Source organism: Lycium barbarum, chromosome 3, assembly GCF_019175385.1.
Source record: "Lycium barbarum isolate Lr01 chromosome 3, ASM1917538v2, whole genome shotgun sequence".
In the NCBI taxonomy this organism is placed as follows: Eukaryota; Viridiplantae; Streptophyta; class Magnoliopsida; order Solanales; family Solanaceae; genus Lycium; species Lycium barbarum.
In genome coordinates, this window is record NC_083339.1 from 17,038,395 (window position 1) to 17,055,358 (window position 16,964).

At 38.5% G+C, this 16,964-nt stretch overlaps 1 protein-coding gene and 2 non-coding genes across 3 annotated transcripts; 2 read left to right on the forward strand and 1 right to left on the reverse strand.

The window, feature by feature from the left end:
* The first annotated feature begins 12,767 nt into the window (after positions 1–12,767).
* Positions 12,768–12,964, forward strand: LOC132634574 (U2 spliceosomal RNA). Its single transcript, XR_009580278.1, has one exon. It is a non-coding gene; the product is annotated as a U2 spliceosomal RNA (small nuclear RNA).
* Positions 12,965–13,114: 150 nt separating this feature from the next.
* Positions 13,115–13,214, forward strand: LOC132634598 (U6 spliceosomal RNA). Its single transcript, XR_009580297.1, has one exon. It is a non-coding gene; the product is annotated as a U6 spliceosomal RNA (small nuclear RNA).
* Positions 13,215–13,622: 408 nt separating this feature from the next.
* Positions 13,623–16,642, reverse strand: LOC132630570 (pentatricopeptide repeat-containing protein At1g03540-like). Its single transcript, XM_060346140.1, has 2 exons — positions 15,374–16,642; positions 13,623–15,032 (listed from the first exon to the last, which is right to left on the reverse strand). Exons 1-2 carry the CDS (start codon positions 16,416–16,418, stop codon positions 14,335–14,337), a joined length of 1,743 nt encoding a protein of 580 aa, XP_060202123.1. The 5' UTR covers positions 16,419–16,642; the 3' UTR covers positions 13,623–14,334.
* Positions 16,643–16,964: the final 322 nt, after the last annotated feature.

Consider the following 16,964-nt stretch of genomic DNA (forward strand, 5'->3'; position numbering starts at 1 on the left):
TGCTCTGCCTCGGACCGAGAATAAACCAGGATATCATTGATAAATACAATTACGAACATGTCTAAGAACGGCCTGAATACCCGGTTCATTAAATCCATGAATACCGCAGGAGCATTAGTCAGCCCAAAAGACATAACTCTGAATTCATAATGCCCATATCTGGTCCGGAATGCTGTCTTAGGAATATCAGCCTCTCGTACCCGTACCTGATGATAGCCTGATCGAAGATCTATCTTCGAAAAATATTTGGCGCCCTGCAACTGATCAAACAAGTCATCAATTCTGGGGAGGGGGTATTTATTCTTTATAGTTACCTTATTCAGCTGCCGATAATCAATACACATACGCAGCGACCCGTCTTTCTTACGCACAAATAATACCGGGGCTCCCCAAGGCGAAGTACTGGGCCTGATAAAGCCTTTTTCTAACAGATCCTTCAACTGATCTTTCAGTTCTTTCAATTCTGCCGGTGCCATTCTGTACGGGGGAATAGATATCGGCTGAGTATCTAGAAGCAAATCAATAGTAAAATCTGTCTCCCGCTCCGGAGGAAGGCCTGGAAACTCATCTGGGAATACATCCGGAAATTCATTAACTACGGGAACTGACTGAAGAGTCGGCGTTTCTGCTGTCAAGTCTTGTACCCGAACCAGATGATAAATATAACCTTTTCTGATCATTTTCTTCGCCTTAAGGTATGAAATAAACTTACCTTTCGGCGATGTTGTATTACCGGCCCATTCTATAGCTGGCTCCCCAGGAAACTGGAAACGAACTACCTTATTTTGGCAGTCAACATTAGCATAACAGGAGGCTAGCCAGTCCATTCCCATAATAACATCGAACTCGATCATATCTAACCCCACCAGATCTGCCTTAGTGTCACGACCACATACAATTACAGAACAGTCTTTATATACCTGTTTTGCTACAATAAAGTCCCCAATCGGTGTGGCTACCTCAAACGGCTCTATAGGTTCAGACGTTATACCAATTTTACTAGCAACCAGAGGCGAAATATATGACAAGGTCGAACCTGGATCAATCAATGCATACACAGACCGAGAGAAAACCGGTAATGTACCTGTAACGACATTAGGCGATGCCTCCTGATCCTGGCGGCTGGACAGAGCATAAATGCGGTTCGAAGGACCGCTAGTACCAGAAGCTCCACCACGGCCTCTGCCGCGACCCGCTGGTGCAGAAGTACCTAGCCCCGTAGGGCGCATAGCCACTGATGAAGATGAAGAACCGGCGGCTGACCCGGTAGGCTGCGCTGCACCACCCGAACTACCCTTATACGGGCAATCTCTCACAGAATGGCCCTGACGGCCACAATAAAAACATGCACCGGTGGCTCTATAGCACTCTCCCGGATGATATCTGCCACAATAAGAACACTGAGGCCTAGGTGGCCTCGTCTGACCAGAACCCCTATCTGTCCGCGAACCTGAAGCCCTGGAGCTCTGACCTGCTCCTGAATACCCTGGGCTATCAAACTTGCGACCTGTCGGCTGTGGAGGTGCGCTCTGTGCCGGCTGGGATAGATGTCTGCTAGGCTGCTGCTGCTGCTGAGGCTGTCTGCCCCGAAAATCTCCAGAATACCCAGACGATCTGGCCCTCTTGGGCTGTCTCCGATCCTGACTCCTATCAGGCTGACGCTCCCTATGCCGGTCCTCCATGCCCTGGGCGTGCGCCTGAATCCGGGCAATATCCATGCCGGGCTGAGCAGCCAATACCAAACAGCTGTCGACAAAATAACGGTCCAGCCCCATAATGTACCTGTGCATCCTGTCAGCCATAGTAGCTACCACAGCAGGTGCGTATCGGGCCAATGAGTCGAACTCCATACTGTACTCTCGAACACTGCGACCCCTCTGTCTCAGCAATAAGAATCTGTCAGCCTTGGCCCGCCGTAGCTCCGGGGGCAGAAAATGGCTAAAAAAAGCCTGAGAAAAATCATCCCAAACTACTAGGGGAGCGCCGTCACCCCTAGATAACTCCCATGACTCGTACCAATTAGCCGCCACATCATACAACCGGTACGAGGCCAACGCAACTGACTCTGTCTCGGAAGCATTAATCAGCTGTAAAGTGCGCCGCATCTTCCTGATAAACTCCTCAGGATCCTCCTCAGGCTTAGTCCCGAAGAACTCTGGAGGACCACAAGTCAAGAACTCACGGGCTCTCGAACTGTCACGCCTGTAAGCCCGGTCACCTCCCAGTCCGTGCCCCTGAACCTGTCCTGCCACAAGTCTGGTCAGTAGCTGGACTGCCTCTCTCATGGACTGATCCTCAGTGCCTGGCCGTGGAGCTGGGGGCTCAGGTACTGGAATCTCAGGAGCTGGCGGTGGGGCCACCCCTCGACCTGCAGCTGCTGCTGCTCCAATCTCTTCTACGAGTGGCGGTGTGGAAGAGCCCTCTGCCGGGGGCAAAACATCAGGAGCAATATGAGCATGGGCCCTGGTAACCCTCTGGGCCCGACTAGTCTCTCCCACAGCTGCTGCCTTGGCCTTTTGGGCCGCTGTCGCCTTTTTTGGAGGCATAACTGCAAATGTAACAATTCGTTAGGGAGGAATCATCCTGATAACACAGCTCTATCGCACAATCTAAGACAGAAAGAAGGATAGTATCCTAAATGCCCTGTAGCCTCCTATTTATAGGTATGGTGCACAACACACCGATAAACAAGACTCTACTAGACACGGTCTGTAGACATTCCGAGGACGAACCGCTCTGATACCACTTCTGTCACGACCCAACCCCGTAGGCCGTGACTAGTGCCCGATCTGGGCACTCAAACATATTCTAGTATATAGCAGAAGCCGACAAGGCTTTATTTCCAAATTAAATAATTTCGGCAGAGTTTCCTTTGTTTTACGGACTTTCCCACATACCCTGCACGCAGAAAATACCAACAAAGGCCACACAGGGCCAACAGAGCAACATTTCAATATATGCGGACCGGCCGCCGCGGCGAAAGGGATCGCCCAAACACAACATATACACACAGCTGTACAGAAAGATCCCAACCCACAAATATGTCTACAGACCTCTAAATGAACCAACAGAATCATATGGCGGGACAGGGCCCCGCCGTACCCATGAACGAGAATATACATATGTAGAAGTGACAGACTATACCAAAAGATGGCTCTGAATAAGAGAGCACTCCAAATGGCAGAATAAGATCCTAAGCGGACGGATCAGCAAACCTGTCGTCGGTACCTGCGCGGCATGAAAACGCAGCCCCCGAAGAAAGGGGGTCAGTACGAAATATGTACTGAATGTAAAGCCTGAGTTGCAGAAACAAAATCATAACTGGTATAGAACGTACAGAAAGTAAACAGAAAATACAAAGTATCAGATATATATTTTCAAAACATGCGGAGTGTGTACAGAAACATATGTCATATCAAATCCGGCCCCTGCCAAGGGACTCGGCAGACAGAACGTGGCCACCCTCCCGACGCTGGTGCCACAACACAGAAGAATCAGAATAGGGGCATAACCCCGTAACACAATATGTCATATCAGATGGCCATAGTAAATCATATCAGAACAAGCGTACATGACACAGCATACTCCTCAAACCCATGTACGCGTATACCTGCCCCCTCACATCGAGGCACGGCGAACAATGCAAAGGATCACGCTTGACAACATATCCTGGCCAGGGCTCAGTGTGGGAAACATTGGGGCATCCACGAATGGAGTAGTGAGAGACTAATGCAATTTAAAATTACCATAGATATTTTCAAAGACTCGATGAAGCGTATCAAAGTCAAACAAATCCAATGGAGTTGGACGGGATCATAATAGATGCATTTCGGATATCATAATAAATTACAGAAATATAACCTTCCCGAAGTCATTCCGGGTGTCAGAATAATTTGTAAGACTTAATATAGTATTTAAAACAATATTCGTTAAGTAATTAAAAGGATAGTCAAAACGTTTCTTTCAAAAATTGCTTAGAAAGAAAGTTTTAGTACATTAAGGGCAAAACCGGGAATAGTGGGCCCGCCTTGGGACAAACAAGGCGGCGGGCTCAAATTATGCCCTCCAAGCTCATGGAGTCACCTAAAAAGGTTCTACAAACATTCTGTGACCTTCCAAGTAATTTAGAACAAAATTGCATAATTTCAAGAAAAGCATACCAAAATGGTTCAATTCTACTGAAGGAAAAACGGAGAATTTCTCTTGCGGATTCCGAGGGCCAAGAAGTCTTTCGAGGCCCGGATCCGACCCTAACACACTAAGGGCATGCCAAGGGAAGAATTGGGTTGCTTTACATACCTTTCAAGCTCTTTACGCCTTTCCAAACTCACTTCCCGTTTCGTCGAAAAACTACAATTGGTCAAGTTTACCAATTGTGAGTTATGAATATCAAAGTTTCAACTTAATGCATAATTGTCTACCGAAATTTCGGCAGCACTTCCCCTATACATATAGCACCCCGAGAATTCAACTCGGCTAGAAATCATCAACAACAACCCAAACGACAACATCAATATCAACAACGAACATTAAAAACACAAATATCCTTCAACTAGTCATCTTTCTAACAAGTTGACATAACCTTCATTTCAACCCAACTTTAAACTAATATTAATAATTTCACATTCATCAACAATCAAGATCATCACCATATAGTTCTAAAAGCATTTCATATCGTTTTCCTCAAGTTATACACTCGATATACATAATATACAACTTTCCGTCAAAGTCATAACTTATGCAAAACATCAAATCTTTGGCATACAACTTCATAACAAGTTTCCAACTTCCAAATTCATCAATGATCATCATAATTCACAACCAAACAACTTCATTTCCTTAATGTCGGAAAATCATACTAAAATGACATAAGTTTCTACATTCCAATTCAATACAAACTTATATCATTCTAACTTCATTTACATTACAAACATTACAACAACACTCCAACACACTAAACAACTTAATTCATTTCTTATCCCAAGTCAAGCACACCCAACGGCCATATGCTTATTTTTCAATATCAACTAAATTCATCCAACTTTCAATTCCCATATGCATTTCATCACAATCACAACTAGAATATAACATAAATTCAACACATTATCACCACACAACACACACACACCCACGGCTACAAGCCATATTCCAAACCCACTTTGCAAACTCCCATTTTTCCATACAATCAACACATTTCTACATACTACAACACAAACAAAACTTCATAACACAATAAAAAGGTAGAAATTCTTACCTTTTTCTCAAGTCTTCTTCACTTGGAAATGTGATCACTTTGAAGAATCTAAAGCTTCTCCCTCCAAACCAACTATACCAAGATACAAAGGAACCTCAACTTAGTAGAAAAACTACAAAAGAAAAATGTTTGGAGCAATATTTTTGATGGCTAATTTTCTATGGCCAAACCCGAGAGCCTCCTTGCTCTTTCTCTTGTTCTTGATTTTTTTGATCTTATTTCTAAAGTCTTGAACCTTCTAATCATATATTAAGAAGACTTGGTCACATGACCAAGCACATGACCAACTAAAATGGGCTTGGATCAAGGCCTTATGTTAATTAATCACATGGAAATTTAATAAGAATTGTGGGCTTGGGCCACACCATGGCCGGCCACTCCATATGCATTGGGCCTTAAATTCCATTCCATTATTTTTGGCCCAATGACTTATAGTCCACGTTTTGTAATTCCCGAAACTAATTTCCAAAATTCCGAAATTGCCCTTGGCCTCGTCCCACACTTCCATGACTCTATTCTTTCATGCATAACTCCTATGTTCAACCAACTATCAAATTTGACCTTATGTCTCAAGAATCCAATATAATTCAAGTTTTTCCAAACGTGTGAAAACACGGGATATAACAAATTTGTTAATGTCCTTAGTTTTAGGATCACTATCAATATTGGTTCCTTCTCTTTTAAAAGGGGTTGCAGTAATTATTTCTTTACCTATTTGTATATAAATTTCTTCTAATGGTGGAACAGTTGATTCAACTATTCCTTTGGCTTTTGTATGCCATTTGTTGACTAACATAGACAAAGATTCCTTTTGATTTGGAATTTGCCCTGTTAATTCGAACCATTTGAAGAATGTTATATCACTCTTACATCTTGTTATGTCACTAATCCAATTAGCTTTAAAATCTATTCTAGCTTCAAAGCTGTAGGTATCCATGTACCAATCTAATTTCTTTTTGTTCCTTGGACTTTTCATTTCTTTGTCTAAGGCTAAAAGATCTGGTTTGAAATCATTGGTTCTAAGCATATCTAGTGAATCTTTTGGCTCTTCTTGTTGTAGATCCATATCACTAGCAGTTGGGCTTCCAGTGTTTATCTCAGATTGTTGTGAATGATAATAAACTTTAGGGATAGTTTTTGTAAAATCTACTCCTTTAAGTTTTTTATTAATTTCATTCACGAAAGGTTCATGGTTTTCACCTACTTCCTCCGGGGGTTTAAAAGAAGAATGTCTTGAGTAAGACTTTCTTTGACTTGACGAATACGACATTCGATCGCCAGAAGATGATTCATTAACCGATGTAGATCTAAGGAACTCTGGGTCAATAGATCCATCCGGGTATTGAATAACCTGTTCAATAGCAGAACTCTCAGGTTCAGCTTCTGGTTAAGTTATGGCATCAAAGTGCCATTCATCTTTGGATAAAATTTCATTCCATTTTATCATTCTAGGTACAAAAGTACTACTATGTTCTTGGTTTGATTCCATGAGCATAGTAACTCCTTTTGGACTCATTATTTTAGGTTTTGGAGCTAAAGTTGTTTTCATTAGTCTGTAATATACTCTGTATACGACAGCTGTTTCTTTTTGTATTAACTTTGCTATTCATGTTTCTTGTTTTAATATTAAGAATTAAAGTATCCAATATATTTTGGTCATTGATGTCAACCGAATAATTTGGATAACAGTTGAAGTAAACCGGGCCATGAGCTAGGTTACTCTGTAAAACTCCTAATAGAGAATCATCAAAGTTTAATAACCTATCATCTCTTAGTAAGAGACATAAAGGTGTGTCTAAACCTAATCTGTAAAGAGGTTTGACAGCAACTTGGACAAGCCCTATGTGAAGAAAATTATAATTTTTCTTATATATGTTTGTATCATGAATGGATAATAGCTTAATAGTCTCTGCAGAACTATTGATGGCAACAGTTGATTCACAAGTTTTGATATTGTAGTTTTTTTACAAAATCAAACTTCCCTGTGTTATAGATTTGCCGGAATGGCTCTTTTGGAATATTCCAATTTTATAAATCATTTTCAACTTTACCTATCCTTGTAGTATCCTTCCAAGATCAAGTTCATCACCACTTTGGAGAGAAACAAGAACAATCACCTTCCATGGTGTTTATCTCAGATTACTGTGAATGATAATAAACTTTGGGGATAGTTTTTGTAAAATCTACTCCTTTAAGTTTTCTATTAATTTCGTTCACGAAAGGTTCATGGGTTTCACCTACTTCCTCCGAGGGTTTAAAAGAAGAATGTCTTGAGTAAGACTTTCTTTGACTTGACGAAGGCCGTGAATACGACATTCGACTGTCAGATGATGATTCATTAACCGATGTAGATCTAAGGAACTTTAGGTCGATAGATCCATCCGGGTATTGAATAACCTGTTCAATAGCAGAACTCTCAGGTTCAGTTTCTGATTGAGTTATGGCATCAAAGTGCCATTCATCTTTGGATAAAATTTCATTCCATTTTAATGAAAGAGCATGTGAGTGAAAAGGTTAAGTGCTGTTTGAGGCTGAGAAATGTTGAGGTAAGCTCTAATGAGAGTGTTGTAAAGGAGAGTGTTGATCCATTGAGAGGTAAGGAGGAGAGGGCCACTGGTTGTAAGAAGGGAATGTATTTGTTTGATTTGGTTCGAGTGTTTGATGAAATGCTGCAAAAGTTGAAGCATATGTTCAGGTTTTTTCGGCTTTGGCATTCCAAAAGATTAAACATTGTCAGCACCTAAGATTATCGAGAAGTAATTAATAAGCAGTCAAAAGACATTTTTCACTGTCCCACAAAACAAAAGAGAAACTGAAAAGCTTATCCGTATCCGATGATTATACCAAGCCAGTAGATGCATGAAATGTGTCTGTACATAAAACTTTAGCACTTAATCATGGTTTGACCAGGTATTCAACCTGGAACACAGAGTAATTACGAGAATGCAAAAGCACAGATTGATGAATGGCTTAGCATATTTAACCTTCAATTAATTAAAATGTGTGTTTTTGGTCCCTTCATGTAGAAAATATGTTATATTTGACTAATTATAGAACTATGTTACTGTCAAATATGAAGTAAAAATACAAATTTAACATATCACATGAGAAAGTAAGTAGTTGAACGGGTAATAATTATGGTAAATTCATGAATATTCACAAGCAAAGGGATCAAAAGTGCACAATTCAATTAATTGAAGGTTTCATGTGCTTAGTCAGATATCATAGGGACTAAAATAAGAATATATCAATAACTGAGAGACCAAAAGTGTTATTAGCCCTGGTTTGTTAAGTAGAGATTATTAGTTGAGTTCATGATCTCAACTTATATGATTGTTTTCTATAAAGTATATGTACGTCTGAATTAGACTGCAAAATTCAGCTAATAAATTTCTTATCTTTTTTCTAAATTTCAAAGGCAAGCTAAACGTTTACCTGTTAAGACTATCTTTGAAATGCTAGATCACTGACCAACAATTTAGAAGTCAATTACAAGAGCTTGAGCTTCACTCTGTGAGCGTTTCTTCAACGATTCCTCCAAATTTCTCTTTTTACATAACAATGTAAACACACAGTTATATTATCTGAAAAAGTTTTTTCACATTTCAAACTTGAAACTCCTTGCTTCATCTCAAAATTATCACCTCATAGCTAGGTTTCCAATGGCCAAATGGGAACAGTAATATATCTCTTCTAGGAAACAGTCTCTCCACCCCACAAAGGCGGGGGTAAGGTCTGCGTACATCCCCCGACCCCACCTGTGGGATTACACTGGGTATGTTGTTATTGTATGCATTTATATCTCTCTGGTGTAAATTTTACAGTAATATATAAACCAAGCGACTATCTCCTACGCCTATTCGACTGATAAACAGAACCTTTACATAACTTGAATCCCTAAACCTTTCATTCAATTTCCTAGCTGGTCCAATTACTTCCAATGTTAGTGGACTACAATTGGACGATACCATCTTGGATATCCTCCCTCCGGTCACTAAATTATTTAGGATCAAGGACAAACAACAACAACATACCCAATGTAGTCTCACAAGTGGGGTGTGGGGAGGGTAGGATGTACGATACAGGAGCCTTCTCTGTGGTCGCACAGTAAGGCAACGAACTCAAAATTGAAAAACAATTAATTTCATTGACCAAGTTGAGGAATTCAAGTCCAAAACATAATTTTGGGTTGATTTAGAGCAAAAATCATCTTCAGGGTCTTATTCCAAAATCACTCCTAAACCATACTTCCTCCGTCTCAAATTATCTGTCGTGGTTACTAAAAATAGTTGTTTCAAATTATTCATCGTTTTAGGAGTTCAAGGCACAATTAATATTTCCCCCCATTTTACCTTAGTAGAATTTTGTCATTAACGGAGATGACACATAAATAAAGTAAACATTTAATGAAGGAGAGAGATTATAACTTAGACACAAAATAAATGTAAAGTTACACAAATGTCTCTCTTAATTAATATTTCTTACGGGGCGTGTAAAACAAAAAAACAGCAAATCGGAGGGAGTATATTTTCATCAAATGCAAAAGGGTCAAAGCAGAAACTTGAGCAAAAAGCAAAAAGTTCCAAACTTTGAAACTTGTGGCCACATAAATTTGCAAAAGATTCAACCTTTTCACTTTCTAACTTAAATAATTCAAAAGCATCTCATTGTACTATCAAAGAAGACATACAACTGGCTCATTTTGTAAGTAAAGAATGAAGCAACAAAGAAAAAGAAAAAATTACCTTTAAGCTGTAAATTGTTGAATTTTAACCAAATGGGGTTTCTCTACAATGCATTTGAAACTAAAAAAAAAAAAAAAATCCCTTTTTTGCTCCATTGATTTCACTGATGAATTGGTTCAATTAGGACTCCACCATTTTCTTGGGTTATGGGTAATCCTGTTTATGGTGTAATTTTAAATGCTGCATTGGTCCCCAATCTTTTCTTTATGTGAAGTTTGTCCTCTTTAATGTCTAGAAGTAACTTTTAAAAGCGTATATATTATTACTATTACCAGTACTACTTTACTTTATTACTATTATACTCCTTTCGTCCCAATTTGAGTGTCTTACTTTTCTTTTTTGTTTATCTCAAAAAAAGTGTCTCTTTCTATATTTAATAAGTTGAAGATTTAAAAGATATTTTAGTTCATCACACACATCTTTAATTTAGGACCTCAAGATTCAAAAATCTTTTTTATTTCTCAAATTTTGTGTCAAGTCACACTAAAATACTTAAATTGGGACGAAGGGAGTACTATTATTACTATTACTATCTATATAGAAGGGAGAGTTGAGCTCTTTGCTCACCTTGGGTTAGGGGTGCTTTAGGCATTTTCTTTGCTATTTGCATTGCGTTGCTTGTACATCTCTGCTTTTGACGTTGCACTTTTTATTTGATTGTCAAAAAAAACTAGGCTTAACCAACTATTTCAGGGTATTTCGCGACATTTAATATTTTTATCTCATGCTGCCTTTTGTACATTCTGAATAACATATTAAACTTTTAGATTTAATTCATTTATCACTTTGTTGTATAGTTAGAATAGGTCCATCAGGTTGTTTTTGTACTTGAATCAGATGGATCAAGTTAATCTCCTTTATGCTGCTGTACTTTTATTTCTAGATAAAGGTAATCTCCTATATATCGCACTACTTTTATTTTTACCAATGATATATCAGCTGACAAAAAAGTTTACTCAGGTCAACTCAAGTTCGTTTTTTGTACTTGATGTTGTGGCAGCAGGTACTGTCTTGCACAAATATTTCCTCATAGGTGGGTTCTTTATTTTTTGTAACGTATCAATGCCTTCTATTTACACGTCGTGATTTTTCTCTCATAAACTGTGTATGTATAATTAGTGGTTGTTCCATTAATTTTCTTATACCTTAGAAGTTCAAGCTCTTACAATTTATAATTAACTTAATTATGCTCCTCTAATTGTTCTTTCAAATACCGCGAAAGAAGGGAACCTCAAGTGTATAGTCCTGATGATATTTATAGTTTTGGTCTTTTACCAATTTTCAGTTGAGGAGCTTTTGCCTCAATCAAGAATATGTGGAATGATCGTCATAACATGGTTCTTCTTTCCCATCACGTACCATTCATTGCCGCACTAGTAATTATATATAACAGTAAATTGCAATTAATAGCAACTCTTGTATAGTTTCTTTAAATTGTAGTTTTATTTCAAAAAGAGTAACAAAAAGGATTAGGCCCCGTTTAAAATAATGATTTGAAATCAGGTTGATTTGAAGTTGAAATTTTGTTTGGACATATAATTTGGATTTCTTAAGTTGTATTTTTTCTCATAAACATGAAAACCCTATAAGTTCTGAAAACTATCAAATGAGCAAATCATAGTTCATAACAAAGTTAATACACAACTAGAAGACATTTCTAAAAAATACAACACCTATTGATCGTATTTTAGTTCAATAAAAAGAAAAATTGAACATGAGTTGCAGTATAACTACTCTTTAATATAATCCTCCCACATGGTACGAACAATCTCTTCACGTTGAGCATGCATTTCCGATCAGATGATCGAGAAGACAAACCAACACTTTAAGTCAAGTTTTACATTTAAGAAAACATATCTACCAGCTTATGAAACTTTTTTTTATATATATAATATAAACTTATGAGTCAAGTTTTACATTTAAAAATTTTAAAATCGCAATTTGAAGAGTAAAGAAAACACGTTGTTTGTGAAACTCAGAAAAGCGGAAATTATGAAATGCTAATCTTGGGCATGTTTATAGATAGATGAGCACCCTCTTGTTGGTGTTGTGTTAATCCCATTATTTGGTTAATCCTTTAGAATCACAGAGTTTTTTCACGATACGATGTTTTAATTGCACAAAATGGATGTTAATTGGTATTTTCACAAAGTGGTTACCCAAGCTCCTTCAAGAACAAGTGACGTATGTCCTCTATATATACCCAATAGCTTAGACTCAAATCTTGTATTTGCATTGAAGAATTCATCTAATATGTAGAACCAACCCAATAGCTTAGACTAAAATCTTGTATTTTTATTGAAGAATTCATCTAATATTTCTATGAATATATTGAACTCATGCTCCGCCTCTATAGTACTTTGGCTATACTAGTGTTGGGTTAATCCTTAAAAATCATGAAACTTTTCCATAAAATTGATGTTAATTGGTTACACTTCCCATCTTGGGAGTGGTTTTACATATATACAACAGTAGCAGAGTTCTATGAATATAGAAAATCATCAAAACCCTTGATTTTTTGTCTCTGTAATGTGTGTTTGTGTGAGTTTTATGCAAAGCTCATTGTGCTCGATCGGAGCACAGGAATATGTTCATGCCAAGCAACAAGATGAACGATAAAGAGTATATGATTTTCTCCAAACATGTAGACATTTAATACTGGGAAGAGTAGGTAGCAGTGAAGGCTCATCAGTCCCATATCGTTGGAAAATGAAAAGCAGAGAGTAGACAGGGAGTATAAGAGACGAGGTCCGTGACCAAAATAAAGCATACCTTTCTCGGCCTTTTGGCTAAGATCAAGTGTAGTATCTGTTCTTATCAGTTTAATATTTGATATGTGAGCCATCGGCTCACACGATATTAACTCAATTTTTTTAAGGGGGAAGGTTCATCAGGGTAGCTTGCTACTCGGGCCTTCACGCGTCGCCCTGGTCTTGCACTCTAGCTTGGGCCTGGCGCACCCCACCAAATCAAGTGTAAAGTTTCCAGTTCCAGCTCGGTTGAGATACTCTCATACACCAGAAGATCTGAACTACAACTTGAGAGGCATTATGAAAGAAGAGGCCAACAAAGCTAGTGTTAAGCTAGGCTTAATATTGTCCGGCATCATATAACAGATCTACCCTTGTTTCATTGCATAAAATTGGAACGATAAACATTAGCATGGCCCTTGCGCAAGGATGACATGCACAAATCGAGAATGGTCCAAATATTTCGGAAACAACATCTCTATCCCATAAAGGTAGGGATAAGGTTTGCGTACATCCTACCTTCCCAGACCCCACGTGTGGGACTACACTAGCTATGTGGCTGTTGTTGTACCCTTGTTTCATTGCAATAGGAATTGAATGAACTTCATAAATGGAAGTACTCAAGATAAAAGAGGTTGCAGTAATTCATTTTCAGAAATCATGCTTCAGATATGAAAATTTATACGGCTAGTTCATCTTCAACATCATTGGTTTTTTTTTTTGAAGAGGCTCAAACCATTGCTTAACAATATGGAGGAAAGGGGAATAACTCCTGATACAAGACTTACAACGACTGTCTATGTGTTTCCAATAGTAAAACTTGTTGCCGGTTCTCCAAACACAATAAAAAGCAAAATACAGTTCAGGCGGATGAAGATATAATTATGAAATTGAAACACGGGGCAAGAAGGCAAGTACATAGATGAACACCCTCTTCCTGTTATTGTGTAATGCACATAACAGAGGGGCAATCCACATCATTAACATAAGCTGCCATCATGGCTACATGTCCAGTAAGGAACTCTAAGACTGGAGCCAAGAATAATCTCAAAGAATTCGTTAATTCTACTTCTACAATGTCGCACATAGCTGAAAACATACTCCTGATTTTGGTCACCCATGCTGTTGAAAGGCTTGTGTCACTATATATATATCTCTCTCTTCCTTGCCTAAAAGACTGAGATCAAAGACGTGCTTGGTCCTATATTTTGAGCTGATTGAAAAACCCCCAAGGTTATCAAATTATGGGTTGACAAATTTCTATACCCTAAACATGTCTATAATGCTGGGTACACTGACAACAGGTCTCATACAAGTCGCATCTTGAAACAAGTGACCCTGACAGGAACAAAATTGATAAATGTGCTATGTATCCCCGTTATCATCTTGAGCATTTTCAAGAATGTTTCCTTCTAGGGGCATCTGGATAGAGTTCTTCACTGGAAAGGCTATAAGCTGTTGTTAGTTATGTTGTTCAGACTCTTAAAAATGTCGGCCGATGCATGTCGGATCCTCCAACATTAGTGCATTACCGGTATGTCATCATTTTTGAAGAGTCCGAGCAACATAGGTTGTTAGTGTTCATCTAAATCCAGCTCTTCCCAGTTATCTTACTCACTCTTTTTTCTTGCATCAGCCGCCGAATCTCAAGAGCATCAGCCCACCTGCCTACTGCTCTGTACACATTTGCTAGCAGAACATAACTCAAATGATAATCCGGATTTAGTTCCATCATTTTCTTTGCAATACGCTCAGCAACAGTAGGATTCGTACTGCTAGTACAAGCACCAAGTAGAGTAGCCCAAAGGGAACCATCGTTTCTGAATTCCGCACCTAGAATCAAGCTTTCAGCTTCTTCTACCTCCCCAACCCGACCTAGAAGATCAACCATGCAACTATAATGCTCGATATGAGCTTTAATACCATACTCATTAATCATCGAGAGAAAATACTTTCGACCTTCATCAACCATACCGCTATGACTACAAGCAAAAAGAACAGCGATAAAACTGATATAATCTGGCTTAACCCCTTCACTAATCATCTCCTTGAATACTGCAATAGCTTCTTCGCCTTTCCCATTCTGAGCGAAACCGGATATCATCGAGTTCCAGGTAACCGAGTTCCTAACCTTCATTTGGCGGAAAATCACACAAGCATAATTATCAAACCCACATTTTGCATAGAGATCAACTAGAGCCGATTCCACGATAACGTCGCTCCAGCCACCTCTCCTCAAATACTGGCAGTGAACTTCCTTCCCTGACTTCAAAGCTGCCAACCCTGCACATAAGGGTAGCAAAATTAGCCCATGAAAACATAACACGCCCAAGTTTGGGTAGGTCAATACAGCCCATCAAAATTTGGGCTGAAATCTTGTCAAAATATTTTCAAAACAACATTTTTTAATTTGATATGTTATTTATAGCCATAACAAAGAAAAAAAATCATTTTTTTAGGTACTAAAAAAATTATAAAAGAACAAACAAGAAATTAACAAGTTGGATTATGACCCGCTTTTCAGCCCAAGTAACCTTTGGACAGGTCAATAACCCGCTCATTTATTAATTCAACCCATTTTAACCCGCTCAAATTCAGCCCAACCGCCCATTTGACACACCTACCTGCACAGGCACGAAGAACGGTCCCAAAGCTGTAAAGATCAACCTCCCCCATCGTCCTAAAGAGCTCAATAACCGTTTCAAACTCCCCCTTTTGACAGTATCCACCCATTAACGCACACCACGAAACGGAATTCCTCTTATCCATTCGGTCAAAAACATGCCGAGACTCATCAACCACCCCACATTTCGCGTACATATCCACTAAACTACTATCGACAACCACATTCCCACAAAGACCACTCGTCACAATCTTAGCATGAACTTCTCTACCTTGCCTCGACCTCCCTGAATTACCCAACGCAGTCAACACACTACCAAACGTAAACAAATCCGGTAACAACCCGTTCTTCCCATGCATCGCGTAAAACAACGCTAACGCCTCCTCGTGCAATTCGTTCCTCGTAAGAGCTGAAATAACCGAAGTCCAACAAACAGCATCCCTTTCAGGCAATTCATCGAACAACTTAAGTGCACTACCCGAATCATAATTCTTACCATACATATCGATTAACGCGCTAACGATCACGTTATTCTCGTCGAATCCACGATTAATCACAACACAATGAAATCCACAACCCAATTTCAAATCACCAATTTCACAACAAGCTTTAATTACAGCAGATAAAGTAAAACCATTTGGTTCAAACCCAAAATCAATCATTTCCTTATATAAACTCAACGAAATCTCGGGTTTTCTAACACGAACATAACCCGTTATCATCGAAGACCAAGCGACAACATCCTTAAACAACATACTATCGAAAAACCTTCGAGTTTGATTGAAATTTGAATTTGATTTGAAGTAAAGAGCAAGTAAACTGTTCCCTACAAATCGATCGGTTTCGAGCCCGGTTTTGATGCATTGTGTGTGGAATTGAAGACCATGAGTGAGTGAGTTTGTTTTTGTACATGTTTGTATTAATGTAGCGTATAATATTGGTTTTGAGGTGGTTTTTTGTATTGTGTTGAGGAGTTTTATAGCTTGGTATAGTAAATTTGACTTACAAAGATGAATAATTTCGGATTCTTTAGATTTCAACAACATTGACACTACTGATGAATAATCAGTAGTTAAGTGTTTTTTTAAAAAAAAATTAGCGGTTCTTCTATGTGCTTTTATTACTGGGTTTTGAAAGAGAAAATGAAAAAAAAGGTCTCGGGGGTAGATTCAGAATAGTTTCTTAAGTATGCAGTTAACAGCTTTTGGTGCTTTAAGTTTGTCAAAGTTAATATTTTTGGTCGTCGTCAAATATTTGACGGGCTCGGTTTGTTAGATTTGATGGGAGTTATGAAAAAGAAATAGGTGAAACTAACATTTAGAGGTAAAATTTATGTAGTTTCTGCTATTGTTAATTTTTTTTTTTTTAGTCTGGTGCAGTTCTTTTTAGGGGTAATTTCTGCTATTTTTAATACTCCCTCAGTCCCATTTTATATGAAGGTATTTGACTTGACATGAAATTTAAGAAATAAAAAAAGACATTTGAAACTTGTGGTCTAAAATAAATCATGAAAATTTGTGTGGCTAGAAATTATTTCATAAGGGGTAAAAAGGTAAATTTAAAGTTGAATTGTTACAAAATATAGAAAAGTG